This window comes from Centruroides sculpturatus, unplaced genomic scaffold (assembly GCF_000671375.1).
Source record: "Centruroides sculpturatus isolate CEXI.00-Female unplaced genomic scaffold, Cexi_2.0 scaffold1674, whole genome shotgun sequence".
Taxonomy (NCBI): domain Eukaryota; kingdom Metazoa; phylum Arthropoda; class Arachnida; order Scorpiones; family Buthidae; genus Centruroides; species Centruroides sculpturatus.
This window is the reverse complement of record NW_019385813.1, coordinates 85,074-112,435: the sequence shown is the minus strand read 5'-3', so window position 1 is coordinate 112,435 and position 27,362 is coordinate 85,074. Positions and strand designations below refer to the sequence as shown.

The window sequence follows — 27,362 nt, the reverse complement described above, 5'->3', positions numbered from 1 at the left end:
ACCACGGTTTTGTCAAGTATGGCACAAGCGGAGGCTTCGGTAGTTAAATGGAATGAAGCGTCTATTCTCAAGACGTTGCGGTCCCCATCGTTGGCTTTGCAACATGAAAAAATTGAAATTTATAAGAGTAAATTAAGGGACGGTTGTATCAATGCAAGGGATGCTGATGGTTTAGCTTCGGCATGGAAGTTCTTTGTAAAAGAAAAGTTAAAACACACAAAGTCTTAGTTCATATCTGCCTTTATAATGTGATGCTTTTTGATATATATTTTTATGAATTTAATCATTTTTGTGGTTTTAATCTTTTAGGTTTATTTTTGTTTTTAGTTTTATATCGCCTTATTTTATTATTTATTATTTTATTATTTATATTAATATGGCTTCAATCTATTTATTATAGTTATTTTGTATAGTGATTGGTTAATTTATTTTACATTTTAATTTTGAATTTATAATGTTCGAAAGTTCTGTTTTAACGCAATTTTCAAAGTTGTTCGATAACTTATCACCTGATGATGGCCTATTTCATTAGGCTGAAAACGTTTGTGGGTTAACTCTTTCAGCCCCATGTACAGTACATTAGGAGAACATTTTTAGCAAACTCATTTTGGTTTGACCATGCCCACAATGGAGCGGCCGGATAGTGAAAGACGGCGCCAAACATATCCGGACAGATCCACTCCGAAAAATTCCTGGGGTTTTTTTCAAAGGTAGCAGCTTACTACCTTAATTGATTAGCCATTCTCCGCCGACTAAATCTGCTAATTGTATAGCGGAGTCGGTAGACATGTTCCGCCTTATAGAAAATTTCGTTATCGAGACATGCATTATCAAACAATTTTATACAAGTGTAAATCCAGGCCTATAAGAAGAAAACGTATGCTTCTGGATAACAAAATTAGAATTTTGTGTGAGTACTAGACGGTATTTTATCGTCGCGTTATACGAATTCCCGTTATAGGAGAGCGCGTTTTAACTTTACTCAGTAAAGATAAAATACAAGTAGCAGGTTATCTTTACTAATAGCGCTTTGTACTTTCACTTTTATTAATAATTCTTCAACGACCGAAAATTAACTTCTACTTAATGCCGTCAAAATATACGAATTTGGACTCGGACTCGTCGAGTTTTAGATCGAGTCCGAGTAAAAGTGAAAAGACTGGATGAATCCGAGTTTTAGTACAAGAAATCGAAAAATCCTATATCAAACATATTATAACTCAAAATGTAACAATATATATGAAGAACAGAGAAGTAAACAATAAAAAATGAACGCTGGTTTGCATTTATAAATTTATTCCTAACTTCTACGTAGCGCCGGCTTCATCTTATGGTACCAACGTCCTATGCAAGAATTTTCTAATTAGTGTATAAATTTTAATAATGAGATTTATGCACAATTATCAAAAATTACTGCGCAAAAAAAATAATGTTTATACTGTAATCTAAATATATTATTAACTTCTGAAATTTTACTCCTTCTACACTCTGTGCACCGTGTTCGATCATTCCTAAAGCTGGCTGTTTCCTGATCGTATGACGTGTGTGCATGCTTCGTGAAACTTGCTTCTCAAATCTGCCAATTTTGAGGAATTAACAAATTATACGAAGAGCATTTATAAATAAATTGTATGCATATGAATTAGAGAACATTGGTGTGTATACATTGGATGCATGAATTTATGTATTTGATCAATTCTGCTATGAAGCAAGTCTAAATATCTCTAAATAATTGTGCCATTGCTACGGATAGTTGGATGCAGTTTCGAAGTACATTTATTTTCATCAAGCACTCCTGTCAGTTCAATTAAAGTCGAGAATACCGAATAGAAACCACTGGCTGCCTGTAAATAGCATAAATATATATTTGATCTATTCTATTGTAAAACAGGTCTAAATAATTGTGTCGTTGGTAAGGAGGGTTGGATGCAGTTTCGAAGTGCATTTGTCCTTGTCAAGCACTCCTGTCAGTTCAATTAAAGTCGAGAATACCGAATAGAAACCACTGGCTGCCTGTAAATAGCATAAAGAAATATTTTACTGTAAATTTTCTATAATTATTTGAATTATAATGTTATACGTTTATATTTAATATATCAAGCAAAAATCTGGCTTTGCATAAACAACTGCGATCTTACCCGAATCAAGAAGTTTTTTTTCACAAAAAAAAATCCTCCGATAGATGCGCCAATGGGCATTCCTCCGAATATCTTCATGAAGCAAATGATCTAATACCGATAATTTGAATTAAAACATAAATAAAGTAAAATAAAATTTAAAGTATGATATTATACTTTTAACTTATATGTCAACATGAGAGGAGAGGTGAAATATTTTTCCACAGAGATGAAATTGTCGTATATCTGAAACAATATTATTAGATTCTTAAAAATAGACTAAATGATTTATATTAACTTTTACTTACGATTGATGTTAAAGTTGATAATCCCCAGGATGACAATAAACTCAAACTTAATAATATTAATGCAACTGTAGCCATGAATAGGCGAATGAAAAGATTCATCTTGGCAAAAATGGCTCCGTATAAAAGAAAGCACGTTTCGTATACGAAATGGATGTAAATGAGAGGCAAAAGAAGCTCCCATTTTTCGTTTACTTGTTGAAAAAATTCCCACAGCTCTATAAATTTTTCGATTAGATCTTGGAGATAATATTTTGTCGCTTTATTTACGGTTTGTAATTCCGAAGAGATTTTAGATAATCTTTTCGATACGAGTAATACACAGAGTGTGCTTATGACAAACACAAAGACGATATGAATAAAGGTAAGCATAAACCAAATTTGAATGGTGACTAAACATGTAATTTGTCTCATTTTGTGCTTTTCTCCAAAATCAATATATGAATGGCCAATAAACGGTATTAAAATGGCAATCAATGCCATTGAAAGGACAAGATACAGAAACGAATTCCGTAAATATGGTTGAACTTTATCAAAATATTTTTCTTCGCCTTCATAACTACTTTTGGACATAGAATGTAATTTGAACTTTTTCCTCCTTATAATACTGAATTGCAACGCAATATACAAAGAACAAGTTAACGGCAAGAATTTGCAATAGAAAGCGTGTTCTTCAAACAAAAGAAATATTCTACCGCATGGGATATCGACTACAAGAATTACGGCAATAAATATTACAGAGATCCATAAGATTATTTCGATTATTCTTTCGTAAGTTGAGAAAAGAGAGGCGGATATTTTACGCTTTCGACATTTACAAGGTTCTACAAGATTCAATCCGAAAATTTCATTTACGGAAATAATAGGATCAAGTAGACCAACGATGCAAATGTTACTAGGATAAGATTTCGTACAATTTGCCATAATAGTTTTTCTGCGAATAATTCGAAAAATATTTATAATAATAAAAGAACTTGATCAACAACTGGAAAATTATTATATGAAATTTTCATCTTTAAAACTCACCTCGCTTTACAAATGAAGAATGAAACTTTTGTTTAGTGATAGAAACGAAAAGCAATCATAACTGAAAAGGCAGGCGAAAAATGTCTTTCCATATTATTTTCTACAATTAGTCCTACTGAGTGAACTCGTAAGCAGAAAACACATTGTCTGATGAGGTAACATTCTTAACGTCCAACTTCAATTTCGTGTGTACAGATTTACATCAGGTGTATCCTCATCTTTAATTCTTCGTGCTGTTTAATAATTCATAAACGATTTCATTACGAAAGTGTCAATATTTACTTTTTAAATGTATACGCAACCGGATTGTAATGTTCACTTTTGTTGAATATATTACAGAAGATTTATTTAGGTCAATCTGAATAAATTAAATGTACTGTAAAAATACTTTTTATTTCTTTAAATTGTTTTATTGCGCTTAGTCATTACGGATTAATTCATTATGATAGTTAATGTAGAGGTTGCGGCCGACGTTTTCAACGCGAAAACGTGTACGTCCGACGTTCAGCGCCGCTTTCCTGTAGCCTAGAAGTTTGACAATTGCGTTTGGAACGTTGAGCATGATTCTACTGACGTTCCAAATGCCATTGTCAAACTTCTAGGCTTACAGGAAGACGGCACTGAACGTCCAATACACGTTTTCGCGATAAAAAAAACGACCGCAGCAACCTCTCTATTGTCAGTGGTAGATGAGACACTCGGTGTGTCGAAAGCGCAACTTGGTTTTGATGCTTCCTTGTTCTGAATACTAATTCTATGAAATCAATTGATAGCATTAAAAAGATTCAGTAAATGCATAAAGTTTCCGGCAAAAACGTTAAAATTGTATAGCTCCATCTGTTATGCGATTTTATGTAAAAGTAACTTTTACATTATTATTATTATAAAATGGCAAAAAGCCTAATTTTGAAAGTAGAGGTGAGTTTATATATATATAATATCGTAAATGTTCAATGAGTAAAATCTCCATTCTTCATTAAGATCATCCCACTCGAGATACGACATATGACCCCATCCATTTCCCTACGACCTTGACTTTTAACCACCAAAATTTAATAGCATCAATCCCCTAATACAGGAGTGACCAACTTTTGTGTACATAAGATCTACTTTTTATCTTATAAATGTGTCGCGATCGACTTGTTGTAGTAGGCATAGTCAAAGTGGCGAGGGAGAAGTGTGAAATACATACTATGTTTAGATAGGTAAGAAAAGCCACAATTTAATTTAAAACATGATGAAAAGGTACTTACATTTTAAACAGAATAAAAATTGAAACTCAAACGTTGTCATTTTCGGGGACCACCACTTCACCCTTTCTCTCTCTATCGTGTCCCGACCTACTCTTTCTGTCCCTCTTCCCGCCTTTCTTTTTTTTCGGTTTTACGACCCTTTGTCTACATTTCTTATTCCTCCTTTACAACTGTACACAAATGGATTGCACATGGACCGACAAAACAGCATCTGAGGGAGGACGCGGAGGTCGGACATCATTACAGTTGCGTTTGCGCGTTACGTTCACGCGCTGCATTCGGTTACAAGTGTAGCATATTCAAGACATCGCGAGCGATCGACCAAAATTGGCTTCGCGATCGACTTATTGGCCACCCCTGCCCTAATACATAAACATCTGCAAAATTTCACAAATTTTCGACAAAAAGCACAGGAATTATTAAGCTTCAAACAAGGTGAACAAAATCGTGCCCCACGCACTAACATCCAATTTCTTGACATTTTAAGGTGTCCTAAGTCCAAAAATGTAAAAATCTTGGGGTATCACTTTTTCACCGATCGCCATACTTTCCTGCTGTTATATATAATAGCGGTTAAATAATACTACTGTATACTAAGCGTTATCGACATTTATATTAGCATAGTGATCATTTCAACATTTAAAAAAACAATAAAAAAATTTCGGCTATAATTTCGTTTATTTTCAATTTTAAACAAAATTTTGTATTAGTTTTTTCAATATTTAATATATAATCGAGACTGTAAAATTTAATAAAATTAACCAGAATTTTTTTCTTCTGAAAACGAAAACAATAATACTTCCTTTGCCGGAGTGTCTATATTAGTTTTTGACGAGATCAACGGAATTTGGAGAACTTCTAACTAAGCGTAATTGTTTCATCTTGTTTATAATCTTTCTAGATTTTATTCTATGTCCTTTCATTTCTTTCTCTAGTTCTTCAGCACAATATAGGAGCATAACGGAAGAATCGCTTTGAGATAAAGTCAATCCTACTTCTAATTCAGTTTTATTTTTTACATTGATTACATCGCTTTGATCGGAAGTGGCCACGATCAAGTTAGGCAATGATTCGCATCCACACTTTTCGTTTTTTTCCGTATTTTCGCCTTTTCCTTTTTCTTGGAGCATCCCCAATCGTTCCACAATCCGTACTTTCTTATTGGATTCTCCGGTTCCTCCGGATTTCAAAATGAATTCTTGACCGAAATTCTCTCGAATATTGTTACAAGCTTTTTCTGCTTTTTCTACATGCTTTAGCAACAGTTGTCTTTCCTCAGAAACTTTAAGAAGATCAGTTTTTTTACTTGAAGCTTTCAGTTTTTTGCCCTTTCGCTCTTGGTATTGCTCCAGTTTGATCTGCAGGGCAAGTAACATTTGACATTTTCGGTATAAATTTCCGATGATGCATCCAATAAAAACCTCTACGAGTAATCTACAATATATAAAGTCTGTAGAATACCACGAAGTGACCAAATCCCAAAGCTCTGCCATGTCCAACAAAAATCAATTGTTATCTTCACGCTACAATATTTGCTGTTTTATTGTTTACTTTTATCATTTTAATAAAATAATTGTAAAGTAACATAATTTTATATAAACATTTTTAAAAATTATTCCATTGTTTTTCGATTACATTTAAAATTGTCCAAAACTTTTAAAACAAATTTTTTGAAGTATAAAACCGAATTAAGAAATGATATACTTTTGTAATTATGTGTAAATGATGTATATCAAAACATCCAACTTTAATTTCGTCTGTGTAAGTTTAAATTAGATGTGTGCTCGTTTTAAATTCTTTGTACTGTTTTCATATACACGAACGATTTCATTATGAAAATGTCAGTACAGTAGAACCTCGAAAACTCGGCTCTCGATAACCCGGCACTCCGGATAACTCGGCCACACACTGGCAGGGCAAAAAAATCCTTAGTTAATTAATTTTCATTATAGACAGCTTTATAAAAGTATAAAAGATCTCATAAAGTATTTTTCTGAGATCTGTCTTTTCAGGTAAATTACTGTACACAGTGTATTCATTAATTTTCATTTTCACGTAGTAAAGGCTCTATGCCTTCATAAAGGACGTACTTTTCCTTTGTTTAGGGGTATTTGGGCAGTTTATTCTCTGTTATATTCTCAAGTAAACAATACATACAAGTACAGTACAGTATTTTCTGAGGAAACACTCGTACTTATTTTTTTAACTCCATTCCCGATAACCCAGCATTTTCACAAACTCGGACACCCTTCGGTCCACATTAGGCCGAGTTTACGAGGTTCTACTGTATTTACATTTTAAATCTATATGCAACCGGATTGTAATGTTTACTTCTCTTCAATATATTAGAGAATTTATTTAAATAAATCTAAATAAATTAAATGTGCTGTAAAAATAAACTGTTAAATTGTTGTATTGCCCTTAATCAAAAATATTAATTGTGATAGTTCTTGTACGATCGAGATACAATAGCCAATTATTTTAAATCAATAAATGTGTCCGTTATAGTCATGGCCTCATTAACGTAAACAAGTGCTCAAGCTATCTAAAATTTAAAGAAAATAAGTATTAAGCAAAATTGACAGTTTTATTCAATTAAAATACAATCAATGAGCTCAATCAATGTGGCGTGCTACACAAAAATCGTCAGTACGGCAAGTTTTTTCGGTCCTTCTGCAGGCGATTCGCAACTACTTTTTTCTCCCATGCCACGAGGCTTCTTTCAATTTTGTATGATTGGCATTCATCAATGGGCACTAAGTAACGAATTGTATGGTTAGAATCGCGTTTTGTTCTCATCTTAGAGTAATGATAAAATAAGAACAGAGATTGGCGCTAAAAGTTGGTAAATTGGCACTGCCATCAATATTGACAAAACTATTATATTTAAAAAAACATTTGTCCTTTTTAGTGTCGAAAAGTACTTGCGTTTATTCTACTAATACATACATCTTTGTTACGGATTCTAAAAAATTTAGTTCTTTTAGCAAAAATAAGTGATTCTTAATCATATTTTATTATTTAAATAGATTAATATGTTAAAAATAATGCAGAACGTTGTTTAATTAACGCGTAATTAGCAAAAAAAAAAAAACTCGGGGGTTTTCTGTACGTATGGATATTAGTGTGGAGAGCACGATTTTATTTACCCAATTTGAAGCGTAATAATTCTTTTGTCGAAAATTTCTGAAATTTTGCAAGGAAGTTTATATACTAATATTAGGGGATTGATGCTATTAAATTTTGATGGTTAAAGGTCGAGGATGGGAGATGGGAAGTGTGTGATATCTCGAGTAGAATCGGACTTATATATGAATAGTCACTCGCCATTAGCATTTATAATTTTTTCCTTTCTTTTTTTTTTTTAATAAAACGTATCCCTACTCTCAAGCTTTTTGCCATTTTATAATAATTATAAGATTGTATTTATAAACTTCTTATATAACAGATGGCGCCACACGCAGATTTAAATGTTGCCGAAAAATTAATTAAAAAACCTCCAGGAATTTTTAAGAGGTGGTCTGCCCCATGGAGCCCCAGGCAATTCGAATGCTGAAGTGGCTTTACCATGGTTATTTCAACCTTTTTTTTTTATCTCACGACACTTAAACCTATAATTAATTTCCGCGGGAAAAAATCACGTGATTTAAAGTTTGTAAACATTGTATCGCCATATTACTTGCCACTTAACCTAATTCTTTTTGTCTATATTTTTTGTGAATTAAATAAAACAGTATTGTTGTTTTTCAAAATAGCAGCAGGTTACAACAATAGTTATTTAAATTAATAATTTTCATATACATAAGAAAAGCAATTAACGTCAAGTTTTATAAAAGTATGATAATTGCCTTTAGAAACCTGTTCAATGTATCGCCATTTCTAAATTAAAATAATTAAAATGCATTTATAATTGTCCATATTTAGTTCAATTTACAGAAAATTACTTTAAATGAAATAACCCGGTGTTTTGCGCACATAATGTAGTAAATAATACATATTCATAAGAAAATTATGTACTGTATACGTTTATTTATTATAACAATGAAAAACTCGTATAATCAATTTAATTTAAAGAGGTTTTAATTTTGACATGTCCATTTATTGTTCTTTGGACTTGTTTCGAAAATATATTTAATAACCTTCAAAATTTTTCGTGGCACACCAGTTGAAAATCACTTCTCTGCCCGGATGTCAGACCCATCCCTCAACACCCAGCATCTTATTGTGGGTCTGGCCACTCATAATGGGCTTGAAACAAAAACACCGTCTTAGTGCCCACAGGGGAGAAACTAAAAAAACACACAACCTCCCACTTGTGTTCCCTTTCCGGTCAATTCCTTTAAATTCAGACCAGTCTCATCTTTCCATCAGTAGTTGGAAGGATAATACTTGTAGGCTGATCTTATTCAACTATTGTCTGATTTAATTATACAGGTTGTAACAGTACCATCTTAATCAATCCAGTGGAATAACTTGAAAAATACATATTCTATAAGAAAGAAAAGTCAAGAATAAAAAATGTTAGACTTCAATGTGCCACAAGATGGGGCTATTGGTTTCATCGTACATCATTTCATCTGTGAAAATGAGGTCAACTTCATTTTCTTAAATTATAACCACCACTTTTTTTAAATTGCATATTCCGATTTTATATGAAAAATAAATTTTTATTAGTGATGTAACGAATATTCGGTTACTATTCGGTATTCAGCCTATTTTTCGCTATTCGACCGAATACCTAAAAACAGGAGTAAGAAATAACAAAAACACAGTAAATTAATCATTTTGGTATTTAGATTTAATGTTGTCGGGTTAATGTTGTTTGTTTATATTTGTAACTTATAACATGCGCAAAATAAAAAAAAAAATAATAATAGTCACATGTATTCACAATTTATAATTACAAAGATCAGCACACGTGCATACCTATTCGTGCGAGAATCGTCGCACACATCTGAGGGCCCGACACTGCCTATCCTTTTTAAGCGCTCGTCTTTGCTCTTTCCTTTCTCTTTCCTCTATCTCTCTAGTCCATGTATGCTTATGCATACATCATAATACGATACTTTCGATTCGTCACTTTTCCGTCGTAGTTTTTCCATTTCATAATTACGTGACTCATAGCCTGGTGATAAGGAAGAAAAAAGACAGATAGGACGTCGGTATATGTCACAGTTGATTTCGTAGATTCGAGACAGCTTGGTAGCCCGAACGGTCCCAGGCTTTCGCCCGTGCACGCTAAGTGACTTTCATTATAAGTATTTAACTTTCGAAGGCCAACAATTGTTTGGCATTGACGGCCGCAAATTTCTCGCCAATAAGCTGCTTCGACTTGTTCGATTATGTTATCAACTCAATTTCATATTTATTTTCACATTTTCACTTCGCGGTCCTTCTCTGTTCTTTTTCCGTTATTTATACGTATAGGTCATTTCATTGTTATTCACATTTGATATCATCATTTATCGCATACTGCCATGATGCTCGTCTGTCCGCTACAACTGTCAAGAATTAACGCGATTGGCGAAGCGTAGTGACAGCGGGCCTATAGAGAGCAGGATCCTTGCCATAATGAGGTTTGTGCGCCAATTTTCGTACGTGCGTTAATCAAGCCGAATAGTTTGGCCGAATATTCGGCTATTCGTCCACGCTCCTGGCCGAATATACTATTCGTTGCAACACTTATTTTTATCATCATTTTAGATTAATGCATCTTTTGAAAAAAGTTTTATCAGAAGTTATGGGTATTTGAAGTTTCATATGGCTACCACATCGTGCACACATGGATCTGTGGATGCCTGTGAATTTCACTGGAAAAAAAATGCCTAAAAAGTCACCAGAAAGCATCAGATTGACCATCATTAAGCACTAATTTCGACTAGCATAATTTCAAATTTTCTATGTTACTACACCAACCTGCTACTACTGTTTGAGGAACCCAGCACAGCCAATGTATATAATTTGGCATGTATGTTCATTTAAACGTTTTTTCTTTATTAACCAACTTGTACTGAATTAGTGTCTTTTAAAGAAAAGATGAGAATGCTATCCGTTGGGTTACGTGTATTCTAACCTAACCTTCAGTAAGTAATCTCAGCGCACTATTGGTCTCAATGATGTCAGATTAGTGAAGGTCAACTTGTATTATTTGGTCAAATAATGAACTGATGCAAAAGAATGTTAAAGCCATCAAGTTTGTAATAAAGAGAATACATTGTAAAGTTATGGCAACGCAACACTTGGGTGATCCGCCTAAGGGATCCAGGAGGTCTTAAGGGAAACTGGCCCATATATAGGCATTACAGACGCGGGGAAAACCCGGAAAACTCCACGTAGCCAGCCGTCCAAGTGAGGCACGAACCCACGACCGATCTCCCAGTTCAGGGTACAAAGATTGCTTGGCCGAGAAGACAGTGACCTTTGTTCCAACAAGTAATAGCAGCTTTGTAACTTTTCATTTTTCAGTGAAATTCAGACATCCATAGATTCGTGCGTGTGCGAATGGCATCATAAAATTTCAAAGGTCCATAACTTTTGAATAATGCATCCTTTGAAAAAAATATTATAGATGAAAGTTTATTTTTTTATGTAGAATCAGAATATGCATTAAGAAAATGAAGTTGACCCCATTTTCACTTATTCTAGCACCATGTATGATGAAACCAATAGCACCACCTTGTGGCCCTCTTGATAGCTAATATATTTAATTATTATTTCATTCACCAGTACAGTGTGTATTTCTATTAATAGGACTTATTAAACTGGTATTTAAGATTACTGAAAATCAATCACACAGATAATTTTAATCTGTGTGATTGATTTTCAGTAATCTTAAATACCAGTTTAATAAGTCCTATTAATAGAAATACACACTGTACTGGTGAATGAAATAATAATTAAATAAATTAAGGACATTGAAGCAAATTAATATATTACCTAATATATTTAGTTTGACTTTTCTTGTAGGATGCATATTTTTCAAGTTATCCCTCTGGATTGATTAAAATGGTCCAACATGTAGACCTAATAGCTTCACACTGGTAAAATCATGAATACACTTTTATATTTGCTAGCCATAATCATTACTGATCATATTTTATCAGTTTTATATTTAAAACAAACATAAAATAACTGCATGGTACAGTTTGGCCAGGAGGACTTCATGCCATTAAACAGTATGACTAAATTCAGTCCTGCTTTCATCATTATCCTATCCATAGTTGCTATTCCCCATATGGCTGTACCATTCATAAGCATCCATCAACACATTCTCATTTCTTCCCACCCATTTCTATATTTCAGGAAAATAGGATATATAAGATAATATTCAGGTCTGCAATCATCTATACACTTTACTTATTAGCTAATTTAGAATTAGTGAACCAGAGTCAATATCTTTCATTATTCCACAAAATAAAATCAATAATGCAAGTATTAATTAACACAACAAACGTTTATATTATCCAAATATTTCATTTTAAAATCATTCAATATAAAATTTATACAAATAAATTGAAATTAACAAAATGACTTTTCTATGTCAGAAATATTTGATACTGACCATTAGATATATCTGTTTTTAATGATTCTTTTAAGACTAAATTGTAGCAAATAAATAACATACTCAGGCAATTAGGAAATTAGAATTTTCAGAAGATAATTACGGTAGTCAACTAACTGAATACAAAAAGAGCCCCAAAAGAGACATGAGTTTTTATTGAAACAAGAACTGTACAAATCTAAATGCAATTTAGCTATTGATATTTAAATATTGAAATTAATCTTCTTTATCTCAATTCACATATTCTCTGGCTCCTTCTGCTTCCTCTTCTGTTGGAATGGATGCTTCTTTTCGTCCTCTTCTCTGAGGCTGAGACAAAAAAATAAAATAAAAATATTAGATTCTAGAAGAATAAGTGGATCAACATACAAGGTATCTCAAGAAGTTCCCAGAATTATTCTGTGTTAGTCAATTAAAGGCAATGAAAAAGGGAACAGGTAATGTATATCTTAGCTAAACATGTCGGGAATAGAGAAACATGTTTAAAAAAATCTGTACTCGCTGCAAAGATGACAACAGTTACCATTCACTGAAAGCCATGTTAGTGAGACATCATGAAACAGTCTGGCAAAAATGTCTGTGGAAGCACAATGTGCAATATCGGGGAAAAAAGCCTCCAAGACCTTGAAGATTCTTTGGAACAACTATGTTAAATCTGCCATAAAGAAATTCTAAAGTTTACAACTGACGAAAATGTTCTTATGAAAGACAAGAAAGTATCATTGATGATTTGCAAATTTGAATGCTTTTGATCATTTTTAATGATCAAAAGCATTCAAATAGATAATAAAATGGCTGCATATTAAAAGGTTTTATTTGAAGTTTAGTTGTATTTCTTTTTGCCTAATATAATTATTTACACACAAATTATGGCATTCCATTAGAATATCATATGTTCTATATTTTGCTCTAACAAGATTGTAGGAAGTCTGCATTACAGCATTATGAGTAGCTCATATTTTTCTTAATGGACAGAAATTAATTGTAAAATAAAAGTTAGGCCTGAACAAAAACAACCTAGTGAAAATAAGTATTTGAACATCCCTGTAAAGCATTGATGTAAAATTCAAGCATATGCATCAAATACAATAGGTACTGTACATTCCAGTATCAGCTACAACTGATGCATTGGTGAATGGCTTAAAAAGCTTTTACAGTAGAACCTCGAAAACTCGGCTCTCGATAACCCGGCACTCTGGATAACTCGGCCACACCCTGGCAGGGCAAAAAAATCCTTAGTTAATTAATTTTCATTATAGACAGCTTTATAAAAGTATAAAAGCTCTCATAAAGTATTTTTCTGAGGTCTGTCTTATCAGGTAAATTACTGTACACAGTGTATTCATTAATTTTCATTTTCATGTAGTAAAGGCTGTATGCCTTCATAAAGGACGTACTTTTCCTTTGTTTAAAAGTATTTGGGCAGTTTATTCTCTGTTATATTCTCAAGTAAACAATACATACAAGTACAGTATAGTATTTTCTGAGGAAACACTCGTACTTATTTTTTTTAACCCCATTCCCGATAACCTGGCATTTTCACAAACTCAGCCACTCTTCGGTCCACAATAGGCAGAGTTTTTGAGGTTCTACTGTACTAGAATGTCTGGCAACCTAACAAGACAGAGGAAGCAAACGGCACTACATTGATATTTGCAGGCTTATTTTGTCAAAATAACTTTGGATTAATACAGACAAATAGTAAACATGATGATAAAGAAATATTTTCATTCAATGCTACTGTTATGATAAAAACCTAAGAGAACTTCTCTCTATACAAAAATGATAATGTTTCTTACCCCATTTTCTTACCACTAGCAACACAGGCTATACGTTTCAATTAGATTATTTGATGATTTAAAATTTTTTTATATATTAGCTTTATATTTAATTAACATATGAGATAAATAATATTGTAATCATTTTATTCAATTTTTATGATTATTTTATAAAGTTGCTAAATATAACCATGGAGGCAGCCATATCCATACCCTGATTAGTAAAATGTGAATTGGTTGCTGCATAGGTGAATTCATTGGTGAACACTTATCAAAACACTTTACTAATGCACTGTTTGATGCATATTGGAATGTACTAAGGATGCACCGATAAGCAAAATGGCCGATTATCGATTACTCGGCCATGCATTATCGGCCGATACCGATTAATCGGCCGATTAGTGATAATAATTTATTGCATTAATAGTGTGAGATCCTGGAGTTAATTTTAATGTGGAAAAAACTTATTTTTCTCCACCTGGTATTTCCATCTCACTCGGGTCAGGTAAACAAGAGACGATCGAATATCCTCGCAAAATCAACATCAAAATCAATATCTTCCTTTGTTTCTAAAATAAATCTCAACACTTAATTGTTGACGCATGGAAACTTCGACGTTGTTTAAAAAACTGAAGTGTTTCTGTGTTTAACAGAAACAAAATATATTTCTTTAACCGCTGATATTTGGACAGCAACTACAAACAATTCTACTTTTTTAAGTGTAACAGCCCACTGGTTGAAGGATGATTTTCAGCAGGAAAGAGCTGTTTTGCAAATTGTTTCCTTTGAAGGTTCCCACACAGCTACACGAATCAGTGAACAGTTAAAAATTGTTCTTGAACAGTATAAGTTGACAAGTGATAAGATATTCTTAGTACTAAGAGATTCTGCAGCAAATCTGGTAGCTGGAATTAGGAATTGCAACTTAGAAGCATTATCATGCTTTATACATACGCTGCAGCTGACACTAAACGAATGCATATTTTCTAAACAAGATGTGAAAACTATAATCACAGTTAATAGAAATATTGTCACACATTTTAATCATTCTGCTGTAGCTGTAATCAAATTGGAAGATTTGCAAGAAAAGTTAGGTTTGCAGAAACACAAATTAATTCAAGATGTTCCTACTCGCTGGAATTCTACATACTACATGTTGGAACAGCAAAAGGCCCTTGTCACATATGCTATAGATAATAAAATTCCTACGTTGAGCCCATATCAGTGGTCTCTCGTTGAAAAAATTGTTCTACTTGTAAAACCATTCAAAGAAATTACTGTGGAAAGCCAGCAAACGAGAAGCCACTTCATCTTCAATAATTCCCACAATAGAGACTCTGAAATTATTCTTATCAAAAGCAAAGATCAGTAGTTCCTTTAGTGGCATTAATACCACAACAGAAGAACTAGAAAATCCAAAAAAAAAAGATTTTCAGCATATATAGAAAACAAGTCTTTATGCTTGTCATTTTTATTAGATTCAAAATGAAATTTCAAAAATAAAATATGGTAGAGGAAATCTCAATAAGAATTAAATTCTGAAGCTTCTACTTCTGGAGGTGATCAAGATGGAGGTGAATTTCTAAGTTTTTCTGATTTATTTGATGAATTAGCTTCTGGTAAACAAAAGAATGAAGAATAGCATGTTTTTAAAAAGAAAGAAAAAACGAGACGAACAAACGTTTCGATCAAGAATTAGAAACATATTTACATTTATCCCTTAAACAAAGACATAGTGACATATTTTTGTGGTGGAAAAGTTCAAAAGAACTTTTTCATAATTTGAGCAAAATAGCTATGAAATATTTAAGTGCCCCAGCATCTTCCATTGAAAGTGAAAAAATTTTCAGCACTGGAGGTAACATTTATGAGCCGGCAAAAAATAGGTTATGCCCTGAAAATGATGAAATTCTCATGTTTTTGCATTACAATTTAAGTGTTTTACAGTTTATATATTAATTTTTATTTGTTTTATATGTTTAAACTTTAAACTTATAAAACAAATAAAAATTTAATTTTTCTTAACATATTCAATACTTTTTCTTATGTAATGTTTAAACTTTATATTATACATTATATTATACTTATAATATGTATCGATAAAAAAAATAATTTGATTAGTAAAATTTTTTTAATATTCAGTTTGTCATGTAATAAATAATAAATATACAACAGAAATTTATTAGTTTTTATTACTAGCATTGTAATTAACATTCTAACAAAAATACCAAAATGTAAAATTGGCCGATTATCGAAACCGATTAATCGGGGGGAATGGCCGATACCGATTAATCAGCTAAGTGGCCGATACAGCCGATTACCGATTACTTACCGATTAATCGGTGCACCCTTAGAATGTACCCAATGAGAAAAACAATAACATGTCTGAGAAAAACATGTATGATTGGAGAATAATAACTCCTTATTGGACACAGAAACTGCTTTGTGGGCCTAAAGCTGATTGTTTTGTAGAGGTTTTATATGAGAAACATCACAAAGGCATAGAAATAACAATGGAAGCCATGCAAACATACATCAAACAAGTCACAAGAGAACTTGACATTCCTAGGTAAGTATAACACTTAAATTGCAAAACTGACCTTATCTTATTCCTGTTTAAACATTGGATTTTTATATTAATAGAGAAATTTGAGGCAAGTAATAGTTGGTACATTAGTCTAATGAGAAAATTTAGTCTAGCCCTGAGTCATGGATATCACTTGCACAAAGATTACTGGAAGAACATGCTGACAAATTGTAAGAATTCCAATAATTAATCACTACTCCAAGAAACATAACTGTAGGTTAGGACAGATGGGAAATGGAAAAACCATATACTTTTAGATATCTATTGTTGTATTTGCAGGTAACAAGAAAGTTAAATAAGTTATTGTGAAAGCACTAGCACATGAACAAACACACACAGCAAGAAGTGTTTTGAGATGGCAGAAAACCTCCAGTCATTGCCAAAAAAGAATTTTCTAAATATGAAATAATTGTAAGGTGCCACAAAAAACTATGGATGAATCTCTGACAAAAGAATGGTTTAATGTTGTTTGGAGACAGCAATCTAGGTCACTACTGGACCAGAGGAACCTTCTGATTTTAGATGATTTCAGAGGCCATTTAACTGATGCAGTGAAAATAAAAGTTAGGAACATGAACATAGACTTGGCCATAATTTCTGGTGGAATGACATACTAATTACAGTTAAATTTTTGTTTTGCAGTGTTGTTATGCAACTATTGGTAGAAAAACAGTACTCAGTAGATTAATGCTATTTAATAATTTTAGGTTCTAGATGCTGAAGTAAATAAAGCATTTAAAGACCATTAAAAACTGTATACAGAGTGGATGATGCTCTGATTACTGGTGGAAAAATTGAATAGCCTTCAATATCACTGCTGTCAGAATGGATTCTGATAGCAGGAAACAAAATTAGCAATGGGTTTGTTATTGTTATATAATCTTTTATTATTTTTATAGTACTTTGGCAAAGTTGTACCAATAAAAGTTAACCAAACAATTACCTAAAGTTAAATATTATTCAAATAAGATGCATCATTAACTTATAACAGATTTTTTATACTATTTTATAAGAAGTTTAAAATCTAGTAACCATTACATATTGACTCATCAAAATATTATGCACAGAATACTTTTAGTTATTTGTAGTATCACTTTTGATCTCTAAAGCTCCTTACAGGCTGTATGAAAACCTTAGTTAAATTGTATTGTAATTATTTTCTTTTAAAAATAAAATAGTCAACAAGTAAACTAAAAATATATTTTGCAATGTAAATCTGTATTGACTTCTTATTGAAATCATTTATTTTTCTACTGTTTTCAAGAAAATACTATTTTAATTTTCTGTTTGATTTAAAGTTATTATCATACGTACCTTAGGAGGAAGTTCAAATGGAACCGTTTTATCTATTGAACGGAGACCAGTATAAAGATTGTAAAGTGTACTGTAGAAGAAATTTGTCAGTTCCAAACCCAATTCTTGACCTTCTTTGAGAACTTCAATGGCTTTGTCAAACTGTTTACCTTGAACTGCAAAATATTTTTATATTTTTAAAAATATAAGTAAAAACTGTGTGAAGAAACAAATAATTTAAAGATTCTTTTGAGAAATACATATTTACATATAAAAAATATATAGAAATTTTGACTTATTAAGACATCTTAAGTCAAAATTTACTTTGAAATTCAGATTTAGTACATAAAAAATAATATAAAAATAATTGTTTATTTAATCATGCTTTAAAGATCTTTTACATATAACTTCAAAAATGGTGAAATAGAAGATAAAAATTATCTAAATTCTAAAACAATAAAAGATTTTTGCAATTTCTTTAAAAATAATTTTGCATTATTTAAAATACAAACTTGTTTTAGTAATTCAATTTTATTTAATAAAATAAAATCAGAAAAAGAATGAAGTCTGTCTTTTTTAAGATTAAAATTAATATAGTTTTTTTTTTCTTTCTTACTGAACATTATACAGTGGTGCTGCATATTTTGAACACTTCAGAGTTTTAAATACATAGAATGAAGAATGCACTTAAATGGTAAAATAAGCTTCAGAACAAAGAATATAATCCCAAATTAACAATAATATACAGTAAAGCATCCATTATCTGACCGTTCTAGTTGGCAAATTTCAAATGTCCGCTAGTGATGCGGCACTACAATATTTGGCTATGTCTTGGCTACTTTAATATTATTTTTGCATGTTTTAGCTGGTAACAGGGCTCGACCATTAAAGGGCGGCCAGTATTTAAACGAGACTTAATTTTCTAATTATGAGTGGTTGTTTGTTTTGTGAGCAATAAAATAATTTTAAAATAATTTTTAACGATACAATAGTGATTATTATTATTTAAAAAAAAAAAAATTTGTTAGGCTTAACATCGATGAAAATTCAATGCAAAGTTGGTTAATAGTGTGAGATTAGCCAGGGGTACCTTTCTATTAAGATTTGGGTACCACTTAATTGGCGCAGATTAAGTGAAATCTGTTCTTGAAGTTTCGGATTGAGAGATCCGATCTTACATCAAAAATTGACCGGGAGGGCTTTAGTAACAGATCTAAATCTATTATCACTTTGCCCAACTAGATGATAGCAGTATTCATAATGACCGGTCAATTTGATAAATTAATGAATATTTATCACACTGCACACCCTTTTTGGTCATTATTCATAATGCCCGGTCATTATGAATAATGTCCATATTAATCACTTTGTCCATAACATATATATTTTTGAGTTGTTTGTTCCAGTCCTCTTTCCATTTGTTGTATATGTATTTGTTGATACAGCTGTATAAGTCTTTATAGTATGGTCTAAAAGTTCTTGCTTAGTTTCTGTTGTCTTGTTTTGCAAGTTTGTCTGCAGTTTCATTTCCTTGGAGTCCAATATGTCCAAGCAGCCAGTAGAAGGCTATTGTGAGGGACGAACAGACCCACAATAAAGTGTTATTTTAAATTTTAATTATTGGGAAATTCTTAACTTCGAGTGTTTTATCAAGTTAGGCTAAAAGCCATAAAAATTTATTTCCCACGAAGTTGGTTCCTTGGAGAGGAGGATCCAGCTAGTCAGTGATGTCTCACCCAGAACTTTCGATAGAGTGCCCATATTGGACGCCAGACCATGAACAACAACCTCCTGACCTCCTGGGAAAAACCCAAGAGAAATAAGAAGAGAAAACGGAAAAAACACCCAAGGTCAGTCGTTTTCCAAAGTCCGTCCACCAAAGTCGTCCTCCAGGATTTATACCGAGACCAAGACTCCAGGATTAATACCGTGCCTCTTTAAGGNTAAACCAGTTTTGGCACTGTCTTTCTCTCAACACATCATCTCCATACATGTGACACAGTTTTTTTCCTCTCTTGAACAGTATTCTTACCTTTTCGGTAATAAAAGAGCAATATGTGCCGAAAATGCTGCTTTCGATCTTCCATATTTGATGGGACACAAAAAATAAACAATTGCACAAAATCAAACGAAATTTTTTACAAATAAGCCTTAAAATGCTAGCTGTCAAAATATATAATGATAATATGGTTTAGAATGAAAATGGCAGGAAAAATACAACTAATCCATCTAGTGATAAAAAAACGAACTTACTTTCTAAACAAATATAAATGCAGGTTAATCTAGCACCTTTTCCTGCAGGTATCACATCACTGGCTAATTGCAAAACAGAATTGCTATTTGTTATTATGGTTGATTAACTCACAGGAATTCCAAACTTTGCTACAATGTCTATCTTTTATTCAACTTTATCAATGTCCCACAACTCATTACTTTTTTTTAGTAATGCTTAAACACTATATTAACATCTCTTCAAATTCCAACTGGACAACTTATTAAATAAAATAAAATCTCACTAACCTGAAAAATTAATCCAGCAATTGTCAAAATTATCAACTTTCTAACATTTTGACATTTGTTAATTGTAAATTGTTTATCTGTCAACGAAGGCATTTGAACCTAGTCTCTCTCTCTCCCTTCTTTACAACTGGTAGCCACATGGGGGCAGATTACATGATGATTTTAAAAGCTAATATCCAATATTTCTAACACCTGGGCCACAGATTTACAAAGGATTTACAGATTGATACCTGAAATTGAACCTAAATTCGAACTTGACCCAGAGAGAGTAACTGACTTTTAACATACTCCCTGGTATTTCTGACATATCTCGTTTCAGCATCTGAACATTTTTGAAACTAGATGTCACTAGTCATTTTAATATAAAAATTATAACTAACTTCCAAAATATTATTATTTTTTGTTTTAATAGGTTATTGACCGATGGTCCTTACGTATAAAAAAAATTTGTTATTTAGAAGCAATTTTACATATTTTCAGCTGAAAGAGCAGTGTACAATTCAAAAATTTATTATATAGAAGTTTGACTGTAATTATATACTTTGTTGGATGGATTTGACAACAGATGTGAAATCTATTGTAAAATACATTAACACAGAAATACAGAATATTACTATTAAGCAAATTTCTATTGAACATAATAAAATTTAGTAGTACTCACTGAATGCATTCATCAAGCCACTAAAAGCAGCTCCTTTAGTCATTTGGGAAGTTGCTGTTGATTTAACTACTTCAACAAGTTTCCTTCCCATAGTTTCCTGCAAAAAAGATTGTGAATTGTATTGACAAACTTGTTAAATAATGTCACATAATGCATTTAAATTAATTAAATTTTATTACTATTTACAAAGTATTTTAAAAATATTCATTATTTAAAAGTTGTTTGTAAGTTATATTTATAACATTACTATTACAACTGTAACAAGAAGAATAGAACAGTATAAAAAATTATGCTCTTAAATTAAAATAGAAACTGAAAATTTTTATTCTTTAGCAGTTTGTATACAGGGTGTATTGGTACAGCGATTACAAACTTTCAGCAGAGAGAGAGAGTACACATAGACAATGGGAAATCATCATGGTCGGAAATGTTTTCCTTGTGTGGTATTGATGATACGAACAGGATAAGAAAACATATTTATTATTCTTGCGCACATGCAATGTAATCTGATACTCTGGTTTACGTAGCAACATCGCATACACCAGCCAAAGACGTCCCAGCATTTTTGCCGTACTAAGAATAATAAACATGTTTTCTTACCCTGTTCGTGTCCTTCCTTTCCTGGCATGGTAGTGATGACACAAAACACAAGAAAGCGTTTCTGACCATGCATTGCTATGTGATTTCCTATCATCTAGGTGTACTCTATCTCTCCTGAAAGTTTGTAACTGCTATACTGATACACCCTGTATATTTAAATTTGTTTTTTTAAAGTTTTGGTCCATTTTCTGATTTAGGTGGGAACACCAATAGCCAGTGATTCCCAAAATGACACCCCCAGGAATACAGTGAGTAAATCTATTGGCAATTTTTATAGAACTTAAACAACTTAACAAATTTCTATCACATACATACTAAATTAATTGAAACTTAAAAATAAATAAATATTTATTTATTTTTATGTATTTTATAAAAACTTAGATTTATTCATATAAAGTTAAAAACATATATGATGGAAATAAATATTTTAAGATGTATTATTATAAAATTTTGTTTAGATAATTTTTTTATAGTTGATTATGTGTGAGAACAGGGGACTCCAGAATAACCCTGTTCCACATTCAGAATGGAAATGTAGAAAGACAGATCAGAGAAATCTTTCTCTTAAGAGTCCTGACAGCAGTTAGAATAAATTTAACCACATCTTAACTTGTGATATTGACTTTCCAAGTGGAAAAAAGTCTATTAAAAATTTGCTGGAATTTTTAAAAAGGTTTAAGTTAAATTGTTGATAATCATGAACAGGCGATGGAGTGAGGCACTAATCAAATCAAAATACAATAATTAAAAGATAGTTTTGTTCATCCCTTATTAATAAATTTATTATAAAAATGTGATTGATATGATATTTTTGTGTAATAAACATTTATAGAAATAAACCTCTAAAATGTAAATGATTCTAAAAAGGAAATAAGATGAATGACGATGTATTCCCTAATGCTTTTCTGAGAGAGAGAGAGTTTACAAAATTCCTACCTGTAATACATTCATCTTAGACGTGGAGTGTTGAAAGTTCTTGGGAACAAGTAAAAATAGAGAACTGGGGAGAGGAATGAGAGCACTGGCTAATTGCAATGGCAAGGATGCTGACAAAAAACACTTTTGAAAGTGACTTCTTGCCTTTTATACGAAAATTCCATTCAATCGGATTGTTAGAAATAAACCCTCCATGCTTCTAACGTGTTATGGAAGTCATGCAGTATCACAGATGATAGTGTGAGATGTCTCATATACTAACTATTTTTAGAACTAAACTGTTTTCTGCAAGTTGAAAAGGGATGTTCCTTTTTCAACTTTACCAAATTTTTGTTAGATAAATTTCTATCAAAAATAAATAACAAAAATTTGTTACTTAAAATTAACAACTAAATCATTAACCCCTAGTTTCTTATGCATTTTTTTAAAACTTTTTGGCTAATTTTGTAAAACTAGTTTGATAAGCTGTAGTATATTGGGACAAATACTTTTAATTTCTCAATAAAATCCATATGATTCAATGTTCTGTTAACAAAAAATAAATAAAATTTCTATCTATAACATAATTAAGAATACAATGGAAAATTAGTAAACGATCATAAATTAACTTAACTTTATTCTCCGTCACAGAACAATTTAATAAAGATATCTAGAATAATAATTAAAAAAATCTTAAAAATATACCTGCTAACTGGCTACAACTCAAGCCAGCAGCAGATAACCCTGATCAAATAAGATTTATTCTTTTAACTGGTTAAATATGTCTAAAAGTAAAATTAGGAACAAACATTGATTTCAAAACATGATTCTGACATTTAAATTAGTAGGATTTTTGAATATGAAGATTCTGAATGTTATTTTAAAAAAAAAACTTAATTTTTAAAGCATGTGAACATTTTAAGATTTCTAACAATTTCATCTTTTAATTTATAAAGTATCAATTCTATAATACCATGTACTGAACATTCAAAAGTAAAATGTTCATTATTTCTTTTATCTGTACAACATACAGTAGAACTCTGTTAATCCAGATAAGAGAGAGAGTTCTTTTGCATATATAACTTTCTGTATGTCTAACTTGTTAGTAGTACATTCTTGTCTGAGTATAATGTTACTGCTGTAATAATACTGTTTTTCCTTGGCTCAATGCCAATTTTGAACACTTGTAACTTTATAACCAAGGATCTGGTAACAAAAATAAATATAGTACAGCATATCACAATTACTTCAGTTCAAATTAGTCTTTTGGTTTCCCAACAGAGCACCAAGCCTAATTAATAATTAACTTTGAAAAAGATCAAAGAGAAGTTCTACCCTACACAAATGATCAGGAAACTTATGTATTTGTGCTGTACCAGCTGATAGAAAACAACTGTACATAGATGTCTTACAACAATATTAACAATATAAAGCAAAAAAGTATATACATTTTTTATTTTATTTATTTTTTATTTATATATAATAATTTATTTATTGCACATTGCAATAAATAAAATATTATGTACATCTAAACTGTGTTATTTATGTTGTTAATGAATTTTCTGGTTTTTCAGTCATTTGGATTAGGCCAGTCCAATTTGAGCTTGATAAATAGGATTCTGCTGTATTTGGGAAGTTTAACAATCAAATCATTCTTAAGAATTTGAAATATGGAACAGTTTCTTAGTAATTATTCTTCTTAGTTTTTAAAAACTGTCTGAAACAGCATTAAGTAATTAATATTAAGCTTCTTGTCCCACTATTATTAATTATCTGAGAACTATAATTAGCACTTGTTAGGACTTACCACTCACTGATGAGAACTCACTCAGCAATTGATGAACATTGAATGTTAAATAACTATTAAGTAAATTGTAATTCTACTCTTAATATGCTGAACAATTTTAATATTTTTCTGATTATTCTGATGAAATTTTTTATTATCAACCAATTCATTAAAATTTTTTGTGAAGCTTCAGAAAAAAGTTTTATTTTGTAGGTTAATTCATAAAATCATATAAGTGATAAGCAAACATAATAGATTACAAAAAATCACACCTTTAAAAAATTCAGCAATGAAATTTACTAAATAATGTTTTCGATTCAGGTTTTGAAAGCTGAAAGTAGTCTCAAAAAATTTTGTTACTTTAAAAAGTAACAGAATTTCTTAAGAATAAATATCATAAGAAATTTATCAATCATAAACATTTGATTAAGACAGGAAAAGATTTGAAAAATTCCACAGTTCAGACAAAATTCATGTTTATGCATAAATTGTATTAAATATTACTTAAAGTGTTTACTTACGTCTTCATTATCTCTAACCTTATCCAATATGTTAGAAAAAAGTAGTTTTTCCATCATCTCAGGACATGACTATTAAAATAAAAGACAAATCAAAATACAAATATTTACTTGATTTTAATACATATTTTGAAATTATTATAGATTACAAATATATCCAAATTTATTAAACTGGCATAAAGTATCTAGAATATTATGTCTCTAGCACATTTCTGACTAATAAACTGGCTATTTAAACTAAAGAATTTCATAAAATTTAAATGGCATTTTCTCATGAAAGCATGACCAGTGCCATATAATCATCTTTTAATATGATCTAATCTGTTTCTTCATCATATTCTCTCCTCTCAATATAAATTTATGAAATTATTTACAGTAATTTTTTTTTTTAAAAGTCTGTGAATTTGCTTTTTTAGTATTTTTTACCAACAAACTTTACGTAGGGTTGAACTGGAAAAATCAATATTTGTACAGGTTGCAAACTTCCAAAATCCAGAAATTTTTTTAATTGCTGACATAATATACCACAAATAGAAAAATTTCACAAAGCCCTGGGAATATTTCATCATTCACACAGGGTCTTTTTGCCAGGCACCTGTGATAAACTTTATGAGAAGTGTATACATACAAAACATGGGACTTTTTTGGTACTATAAATGTAGTTCCATCCAAAATTTTAATATATGTTTACCAGAACATATTCAAAATTTGAACAAATACAAATCAATAAAATACAAATTGATCAATTAATGCCACAATGTGAATATCTTTTAAAATTATTTTTACACAACTACAGTACACACTAAAAAAAATTCCACACATTTATGTGAATATAATGTTTTAAGGAAATAAACAAAAATATTTAAATATGCAAAATATATATTAGTCTGAATGACTTATTGTTTTATCAAATCAGGTGCAAATATTCCAAAATCTGAAATACTTCCATTCACAAGGATAAAGAATTCTCAACCTGTAAAGGGTCTCTTTTTTTAGAGAAAAATTTTTATTATAAGATGAATTTAATTATTATAAGATGAATTTAATTATTTTTATGTTATAATAATGAATTTTTTAATTTATTAAATTGAAATTAAAAATTAAATTAATTTTAAATTTTAATTTAATTTTTAATAAATTTAATGAATATTAAATTTATTAAAAATTAAATTCAATCAAAACATTTGCAATTAGAATATTTCTACATGTGACTCATATCATCAATAATTATTTACGAAAGAAATGGATTCTGATAATTCTTTTGGACTTGTTTAAAGAATGACTTAATACAAATGAATGAGATTATTAAGGAATGTTCAATAATAAATTGACCACTGAAGTCATGACTATAATCTGTTCTTTCTTCTGACTGGTCATAAGAGAATGATTTTTGTAAAGTATTTTTTCCATGGTCATTTTTGAGATGGCAATAGAATATTAAGCATTTTTAAGTTCTTGGAAACAATGAGAATTTTTTTAGAATGAAATAGTTCTCAATTCCTGAATTGCATACTTCCATCTTCAGATGGAATCATTTTGGATTAATTTGGTCCGTAATAAATTTTTTTTTATGCAAAAGTAATTCTATTATAAAAATGAACATAACTTGCAAAGTTTATCTGGTGTAGTTTAAAGATAAAATAATACACCAGAATGCCTGCAAAAACAAAAAATTCAGTATAGTTTAATTCCAGTTTATATGTATTATAGAAAACCAGTGTAAAGACAAAGTATGGTTACAATATAAATTCAAATATTTCACAAGTAAATAAATTTAGTTCAGAATTTAAACAATACCTGTAAAATTTCTTCTGCTTTATTGTAATTTTCTTTAAGAAAATAGTGCATCCAAACCATATTCTTTGGTATTACAAAACCTTCTTCTTTATGATACCTTTCTGCTAATTTCACAACTGTAATCACAAACATAAAGAAATTATAGAAAATCTAATTAATAAAATATTTCACTTTAAAAGCTTATTAATATAAGATATCAGATGAAATTAAAAATACATATACTCCATTCCAAGGAGAAGGCAAACTGTAAAAAAATTAATTCAAATTTATTAGTTGAAATTTTATAGAAAAAAAAATGATAGGGTGCAACTTTTTTAAATAAAATTTCTATCTATAACATAATTAAGAATACAATGGAAAATTAGTAAACGATCATAAATTAACTTAACTTTATTCTCCGTCACAGAACANGGTTATCAAGAAATAATACTCCTTGTTCTCAATAAATCAAAATAGTTTGTTGATATACAGAAGGGACTGCAAACCTTTTTGAGCCCACATGCTATATAGTAAGCAGACCAAAACTTTAGAATAAATGACATTTTAAAAAATTATACAAAGTCTAAAGCATTTCCTATCCAATTCTTATTCTTCATTTAGGAAGATCTTCAATTATTGTATTGTAGTTGAGTTTTTTAAGATGAT

At 30.7% G+C, this 27,362-nt stretch overlaps 2 protein-coding genes across 2 annotated transcripts; both read right to left on the bottom strand.

Moving 5' to 3' along the window:
* Positions 1-5,366: 5,366 nt before the first annotated feature.
* Positions 5,367-6,252, bottom strand: LOC111642280. The gene is made up of 2 exons (XM_023388610.1): positions 6,079-6,252; positions 5,367-6,026 (listed from the first exon to the last, which is right to left on the bottom strand). The coding sequence occupies exons 1-2, from the start codon at positions 6,109-6,111 to the stop codon at positions 5,523-5,525; spliced, it is 537 nt and encodes a 178-aa protein (XP_023244378.1). The 5' UTR covers positions 6,112-6,252; the 3' UTR covers positions 5,367-5,522.
* A 6,147-nt stretch (positions 6,253-12,399) lies between these two features.
* LOC111642278 lies at positions 12,400-26,871 on the bottom strand. The gene is made up of 5 exons (XM_023388607.1): positions 26,718-26,871; positions 24,924-24,992; positions 21,102-21,198; positions 17,942-18,096; positions 12,400-12,571 (listed from the first exon to the last, which is right to left on the bottom strand). Exons 1-5 carry the CDS (start codon positions 26,847-26,849, stop codon positions 12,494-12,496), a joined length of 531 nt encoding a protein of 176 aa, XP_023244375.1. The 5' UTR covers positions 26,850-26,871; the 3' UTR covers positions 12,400-12,493.
* Positions 26,872-27,362: the final 491 nt, after the last annotated feature.

Coding starts and splice junctions, on each gene's coding strand:
- LOC111642280 (XM_023388610.1), bottom strand. CDS start 6,111: ATGCATCATCGGAAATTTATACCGAAAATGTCA. Junction 6,027..6,078: donor AATTTATACCGAAAATGTCA/AATGTTACTTGC, acceptor GAGCGAAAGGGC/AAAAAACTGAAAGCTTCAAG.
- LOC111642278 (XM_023388607.1), bottom strand. CDS start 26,849: ATGTTTGTGATTACAGTTGTGAAATTAGCAGAAAGGTATCATAAAGAA. Junction 24,993..26,717: donor AAGCAGAAGAAATTTTACAG/GTATTGTTTAAA, acceptor TTATTTTAATAG/TCATGTCCTGAGATGATGGA. Junction 12,572..17,941: donor CATTTGAACTTCCTCCTAAG/GTACGTATGATA, acceptor TTTTTGTCTCAG/CCTCAGAGAAGAGGACGAAA.